General features: G+C 41.3%; 1 protein-coding gene across 1 annotated transcript; it reads left to right on the top strand.

The window, feature by feature from the left end:
- The first annotated feature begins 201 nt into the window (after positions 1–201).
- Positions 202–6,761, top strand: tmem160 (transmembrane protein 160). The gene is made up of 4 exons (XM_031732831.2): positions 202–523; positions 720–744; positions 4,610–4,702; positions 5,431–6,761. Exons 1-4 carry the CDS (start codon positions 302–304, stop codon positions 5,745–5,747), a joined length of 657 nt encoding a protein of 218 aa, XP_031588691.1. The 5' UTR covers positions 202–301; the 3' UTR covers positions 5,748–6,761.
- The last annotated feature ends 719 nt before the right edge of the window (positions 6,762–7,480 follow it).

The raw sequence follows: 7,480 nt of genomic DNA, 5'->3' as shown, positions 1-7,480 counted from the left end.
GCGTTTAAGTATTTGCAATCAAATAAATAAATAAGAACGGAAATGGCTTGTGTTCTTGCTCCCCCGTGTGGCGCAAATGTGTAGTTGCAGGCCGTCCTCAATGACGTTGAGGGTAATTGTCGACATAAGCATGTATATACCATGTATATACATGGTGGCGCTGTTTCATGTCTAGCTACCTTTTACTGCGCCTTTATCTGAGACTCTTCCGGGTTGTCATTGAGGGTTCACAGGGCATGCGGAGGTCGTGTTGTGCTTTTACTTTCGGCTCATACTTTAGCTAGCAGTGGCTAGTGATGTAATGGCTTTCTTGACTTTGTTCATGAGAAGGCAGCTGCCGCAGGCCGTGTGTCACTACGCCCGGCTGGTGAAGCAGTTCCGGCCGCCGGCCGCCGGTGCCACGCTGCGGAGACTGCACGGCTCAGCCCGGCAGCGGGTCGCGGATAAGGGGCCGTGGGGGAAGAGCCGGGGGCCGGAGCAGCAGCAGTACCAGCTCACAGACCTCGACAAAGCGGACGCTTTGGTGAGTTTAGTCCTAATGATGCAGTAGTTGTGCTACAGCCAGTAGTAGGCTTTGTGTAATTTTAATGGCAGAGCCGCTTTTTCTCTCCTTTTCCCCTTATCTGAAGGAAGTAAGATGGAATTGTTTTGAACATCGTGAAACTCTAAACAAACGAGGAAGTAAGTTTTGCTAATAGATTTTCTTCTTTTATTTTCAGATGCTGAGAAAGTCCCATGAAACAGGTAACGTTGCTGCTCCACAATACGGGCTATAGGCTATATACAGCATGGAGCAAAAGGAACTTTTGTATGTTTCTTCTCTGGTCAGTCAGTGTTGGACTCAAAGTGTAATAAGTTATACATTTATCATGGGTGTGGATGTCATGGGGTTTTTTTTAGGGGGGGGGGGCTTTTAATTATTTCTTTGAACTTTTTTTCGAGGGTGGAATGATTGTACAGCACACGTCTTTAATTGCTTTGAAAAACAGGTTTGAATTTATTTAGGATTTTCTTTAGTCCATACAGTCAGAAGGACTAAAGAGTCAGAAGCATATGTACAGTTTTAAATAGAGACAGCCAGTGTCTTTTAGTTTGAAAAGACTAAGAACATTTTACTTCTCATTAGTGATCGTGATTTACTGTAACTGGTAGTTTCTTTTTGACAGCACTCATTGGACTGACCAGTATTTAGAACAATGGAAAAGTCCAAGCAAGGCAGTGAAAATCTAAGAAGAAGAACTGTAGACGTACACAAGTCAGGAAAGTCTCTTGAAGTCATTTCTAAACAACTGCAGATTCCAAGATCGTCAGTTCAAACAGTTGTCCGTAGGCACAGGTTGTTCAAATTTGTCACCACTTTGTCAAACTTTGGATGAAGACCTAAATCCTCATCCTCACATGAGAGCAAATTGGTTAGGATGTTTAGGAACAACCCAGGAACCAAAGAGGTTCAGGTCTGCCATGAACTAGAAACTGCCAGAAGACCCGTTTCACGTGATCACAGGCTGATGGATGAAGATGCAGACCAAGAAAGCAACCACTGCTCCAAAATGACCACCTTCAAGCTTGACTGAAATTTGGAGCTGCCCACATGGACAAACCAAATGCCTTGTGAGGAAAAGTTTTATAGCCAGACAAGGCAAAGATTGAGGAGTTTGGTCACAATGATAAGAGGTATGTTTGGAGGAGTAAAGGTGAGGCTTTCAAACCTATAAACACTGTACTAACTATCAAGTTAGTTAGTGGCAGCATCATGCTCTGGGGCTGTTTTGCAGTCAGTGGTACGGGTGTACTGGAATAATGAAGACCGACGACTACAGTTCTTGAACTGCCTTATCCATTCCAAAACTGGTTTTAGACTTGATAAATCAGGCTCATATTGAGCTTCTGGAATGGCCTTCCAGAAGCCCCAACCTCAACTCTACTGAAAATTTGTGGACTACGCTTAAAAGCCAGGTCTGTGCCAGGACACATACCAATCCTACCAAGAAAAGTGGTAAAATATCCATGAAGAATTATGCAAGAAACCTGCTGGTGGCAAGCAAACGCATCTGCTAAGAGACATTTAACCAAATATTTGTGAGTATACATGTATCTACTCGAGTCTATAGGTGTAGTTTTGACTCTGTGTATATAGAAAATCCTAAATACATACAATTTGTGCACCCACTTTTTGTTTTTTTTTTAACGCCATTAAAAACGTGTGCTGTAAAATCATTCCACCCCAGAAAAAGAACAGTTCAGAGAAATAAGTAAAAGCCCCAACATTGCAGTGACATTCATGCATATGATGAGTGTATGTACTGCAATGCTTTAAGGTTCATTTGTAGTCATGTTCAGAGATTGAGCATAGCAAAGCAGTTCAGCTGCTGCAGGACTGAGCTCAAACAACACAAAACATCTTCCCAAAATCCAACCTGTATCTACAGTGGCACCTGAAAAGTGTCTTGCACGAATAATCTTTAGAAGAGAGTTACAATATAGGCTAGTAGGGCAGTAATGTTCTCCAGTATACGGTTAGTATTTAACGTAGATTACATTTAAGTTGAAACAATTAACTGGCAAATCAAAAATGCATGTAATAATTAAAGTGGACATTTCTAATGCTTACATCTGGCTGTATAATTTTGAAATATGTTACTGTAGTGGCTAATTACAAAAAAGAAGAAAATCTTTAAATTCCTTTCTGTCCCTTTAAGCCAGCTTTTTTTAGTATTTGATGCTCTGTGCAGACAGAAAGTTTGGAGGCTGCAGGTGGGTCGAGCTGCTGTGCTCTTCATACAGAGGTCAGACTAGAAAACTGACTGAAACCAAGCCTTTAGACCAGTCTACACAGGCACAATACAGTGACCTTAATACTTGAAACATGATCCTCCACCGTCACAATAGACAGTGCACATGGGGCAAAAGGTATTTTCAGCTGCTCCCTTATTTCCCAAGAGGTCGCCACAGAGGATGGATCTGCATATTTGATTTGGCATGGATTTTACACCAAATGTTCTTCTTCCTGCAACTTTATCCAGACTAGGAGTACACTAGCTAGTGAATTCCATTGGGGCTTGGTTTGTGTTTGCTCCAAGTTCAAACCTTTCACGTCTTAGGCAAACATGTTTATAACCTTGGAACCACAACAGCTTACAGGTCTGTGAAAAACTATGTACACTCTCTGATTCAGGAGCTTATAGGAAAACTTGAAGGAATCACCATCTGTGTGACTTTATCAGTCTCTCACATCGCTGTGGAGGAATTCTGGTTCACTCGTCTTTACAGCGCTACTTGAGTAAATTCAAGTTTACAGGCATTCGTTTATGCACAGCTCTCTTTTTCCCAGCACAGGTCCAGTCAGGTTGAGGTCTGGATTTCTTTTTCCGACATTATAGATTTGAAGTTGTATATTTTCTGCTGTGCTTGGGATAATTGTCCTCTCCTTCAGATGTTAGGCAGGTGGGAACATTTAACATGCTAACCGAGGCCTGTAGAGTCTGGCATGTGTAGCACTTGGGTTTTGGCGTTTCATCAGAGTGAATCTGTTCACTCCTGTAAAGATTATGGCATCGTGTTTACACACACCTGAACTCTCCACACCAGCAAACTGCCTAAACCTCTGCTTTTAAAGATGTGCACATATTTGCTGGTGATCAGAGTGCATTTGATTAGCAGCACCTGGCTCTTAATTCTCATGGAGGTAATAAGGATGTACTCATTTTTTTCTGAGGCCCTGGAAATGCTCTTTTCCACATGAGTGTATACAGAGTATATGACACCGTAAAAGGAAAAGGCATAACTGGTCCACTTCTAACCCTGGTGACATTATGCAGTATGTCAGTGCAGTCATGTCCTTGCTTATGAGAATCCACTAAGTTAAAATAATTATCACCATATCGAGTCTAAATACAACAGTCCTGTAATACATCCGGCTTTTGTTAAGTGCTGATTCAGCTCCAGTTTGTGGTCATTTTGAACTGCATGGCTCTATACTATAATACGTTTCTGTTATTTTGTTTATATCTGCACACAGCAGCTCATTAGCACCCCAAACTACACCCTACAATATTATCATATAGTTGAATCAGCACCTCTCTGAACAGTTAGAGCATCGCATCCTTCATGGGGTTTGGGTTTATTGCATGTCTGGTGTATGAGACCTCATTAGTTGTCACACTTCCGTTAAGGATTTGGTGTCCTTATTAAATTAGTCTTTGTTTATGCCCCCTGCTCGCACACACAGTTTGTTTGCTTTGTCCGGTTTCACCTCTTGTCAGGACTTTGTGTGTTTTTTGCAAACGGTGTTTGGTTCCTGCTGTAAGGAAGAGCTGCGAGGACGTCTGTCTCCACTGTGGGACAGCACTCAAGTTTAAACCAAGAGTTAAAAGCATTTGTTTCTGAATATTAAGTTATTGTAATCTGAGCAAGCCACCATCTTTATCACAAACATGTTGTTTAAACATAATTTTCTTTTTTTTTAAACATCAAGATCTGGTGTTGTTAAACTGATGCAGATTAAAGGGCAGTAATTAGGCTGTGGTATGCAGCTACAGTAAACAGCATGATTGATTTTGGTTATCTGTAACGTGTCAGTTGTTTATTTCTGCCTTTGATCATTCTGCAGGCTTCCTCTCGTGGTTCAGGAACGGCCTGCTGGCGACCGGGATCGGAGTCATCGCGTTTGTCCAAAGTGATGTGGGACGAGAAGCAGGATATGGTACGGGATAGTTTTATGTGCAGAAGAGCTGAAAACCAGACCATTTAAGCCTAAGCCTGTTTATAAAACACGCTTATAATTTAAACAAAGTAACAAACAGTCGGTGCAGTTCTAAATTTAAGATCAAGATCAGATTTTAAACTGTTTCTCTCTAGAAGATATGTTTTATCTAAAAATGTAAACGTGCGTCTGCTGTTTTTGTGAAGTAGAAAACTTTGTAATGGGCACTTGCTGCACTTTTAATATGAATAATTTCACAAGGATTCCTGCAATTGACTTAAAACCCAGTCAAAATCCTTGATATCTAGTTGTAACCAACGTCATCATTACCTGACACGTGAGATTAGGCGCTTAAAATTTTATTAAAGAAGACCTTCATGGAATCAATATTAATTGACAGCTGATGGGCGTGAATATTTGAAAATGTCTGAAAACAAAACTTTCGAGCCACAGCAGTGAATCGAAGGAACGCGGTATTATTTATGTCAAAATAAAAAGCCCGCTGACCTACTTGATGTATTCTCAATGCTAAATCACGGGAACGGTTTGTATAACTTCTGAAGTAAGTTTGATGCCAGAAAATCTTCCACTTAATCTTTTATTTTCATCTAAATAATTAAAAGGAAAAGTCGATTCAACCTGCCTCCATGCCAGCTTTAATTACAGTGACTTATGAGGAAATTAATTGGGTTTCTACAATAATACCATGTCAATCTGTTTTTCCTCAGCCTTCTTTATCCTGGGAGGTGCGTGCGTGTCGTTTGGCGGTGCCTCGTATATTGGCAGCCTCTTTGCCTTGCGGAGGATGATGCTGCTGTCTGTGCCAGCACTGCTGCTCCAAGGAGCCGTGGTGGGCAGCGTCGCCCTCTTCTGGCTCTGCGCTGTATCGCTCTACATCGGCCGATTAGAGGTGGAGATCATCCACGAGGGAGAGGAGGGAGAGGATGAAGAGGAGTGCCGAGAGTGCCGGGAGAGGCGCGAACACCGGGGTTACCGTGGGCCCCGCGACAATGAGGACAGTGACGGCAAGGGGCAAAACAAGTAGAGGTCTTCCAGGAATGCAGAGTGGAAAGCTGTGCATGTGTGCTGCTCCAATTCAGGGTTTCCCTTATTTGTATGTGTGTGGATTTTGTGTACATGTGCGTGTATAAGCAGCCTACATATGCAGGCCGTGTGTGAGTCTGTAGATACGATCTTATTATCTGTTGTTATTAAGATGAATACTAACGTGGGGAAAGACTTTTAAGACCTTTTTGAAAATTGGTCGAAGAAATTTGTGAAACATGCTGGTAATTTGGTAGTTTAACTACCTTCGATCACAGAAAATAAATCAACATTTTGTAAGTTTTGTTATAACTACGTGTATCCAGAGCTGAGTCTCTTACATCATCAGTCTTTTCTTTTTACATTCACACATTCTGCAAAGACTCGCCGAGAACGCCGCGTTATTTCTTCAAGTTTACTTTTTGCTGCCCTTTATCATTTTTAATCCTCATTCACAGCCAACTGTTGTTGGGTGCTGTTTGTCTTATTCAGTATAATTAACTGTGAATGACTACTTGAAGTTTTCTTGAAAGTGTGGAACTAAAACAAGCTGGATGTGATAAACTGTGAGACCTACGAGGAGGACTGCAGTGTGTTTCAGGTCTGTAATTTTGTTTTGATCAAAAATCTCTGAGGGCTTTTAATTTGTTTTTTCTAGTTTTTGTTATTATTTTGTTTTCGAAGGGCAATAGCACTTCTGTCAGCTTTAGTTTGTCACTTTAGTAACTCTATAGTTTTAGAAGCAAAGCCTATTTTTCACAGGCTTTCCTGTGATTATTTATACACACACACACACACACTCTGTATTGCTGTAACCATAATGTTTCTGAGTGAATTCCACACTATAATCACTATAATTGCTTATTTAATGGATGTGAAGGGTTGTTGATCATGGAAGAGTTTGAATGCAGATGTGGAGAGGGGGTTCGTCATTGTTTACCTTTTTTTTATGTACGACTTCCTGTGCACTCTACTGTATATACAGTAATAAAGCAAGAAGAAATCTGTCGAGTTACATCAGTGTGTATCCTTTAATGCCCCATCCAATAAGACCTCAGATATGATGTTTGCTGTTGGTGTTTCAAAATACAGGAATTATCTCATAAAATGTGATGAAACTGATAAATTATAACTCCCCCGAAGGGCATGTTCTCAGTGACTTCAGGATTAACAGGTGGGGACATATTTAAAAAATCACTAATATGGAGAACACACACATACTGTGAATAAATACTTGCCGACACACATGAAAAATGGAGGGGAGATGTGTAAACATCTCTCTTGCATCTAAAGAAATCAAAAACCTTCAGCTGCAGCAATTATCAAGACACATAATTCTCGACATGTATAGTGCTTTTTAATATTTTTGGTTCATGCAGCCAGTATAATGTATAAGTGCTGTCAGAGTTTGCAGTTAAGGCTCCCTGCAGCAGGAGTCAAAAGATGTACAAACTGTCCACGCACAGAGACGTCTATTCATGCTGTACATGAATAATTTTTATAACGAGCTGCTGATCGGCGAGCATGTGTGAATATCTGAAGTCAAACGGGCAGCGTGTGTGTGTGGGAGTGTTAGTGATGGGGGGGCTTTGTCTGTGATTACTATCTCTGACTGGGTTAGGGCGAAGGTCTGTGATATCTCCCAGCCATCGACACACAGTGTTGCTGTTGAGACTCACCTCAGAGTCACCCTCTCCTCCTCTCCTCCTCTCCTTCTTCACTCCGGCTCTCCTC

Source organism: Oreochromis aureus, linkage group 14 (assembly GCF_013358895.1).
Source record: "Oreochromis aureus strain Israel breed Guangdong linkage group 14, ZZ_aureus, whole genome shotgun sequence".
In the NCBI taxonomy this organism is placed as follows: Eukaryota; Metazoa; Chordata; class Actinopteri; order Cichliformes; family Cichlidae; genus Oreochromis; species Oreochromis aureus.
Note: the sequence above shows the minus strand (reverse complement) of the source record. Positions and strands in the feature narration are given on the sequence as shown.

Bases quoted from the DNA above. Each gene is read 5' to 3' on its own strand.
- tmem160 (XM_031732831.2), top strand. From the start codon at position 302: ATGGCTTTCTTGACTTTGTTCATGAGAAGGCAGCTGCCGCAGGCCGTG. The intron at 524-719 runs GTGAGTTTAGTC...TTTTATTTTCAG, and splicing joins TCGACAAAGCGGACGCTTTG to ATGCTGAGAAAGTCCCATGA. The intron at 4,703-5,430 runs GTACGGGATAGT...GTTTTTCCTCAG, and splicing joins GGGACGAGAAGCAGGATATG to CCTTCTTTATCCTGGGAGGT.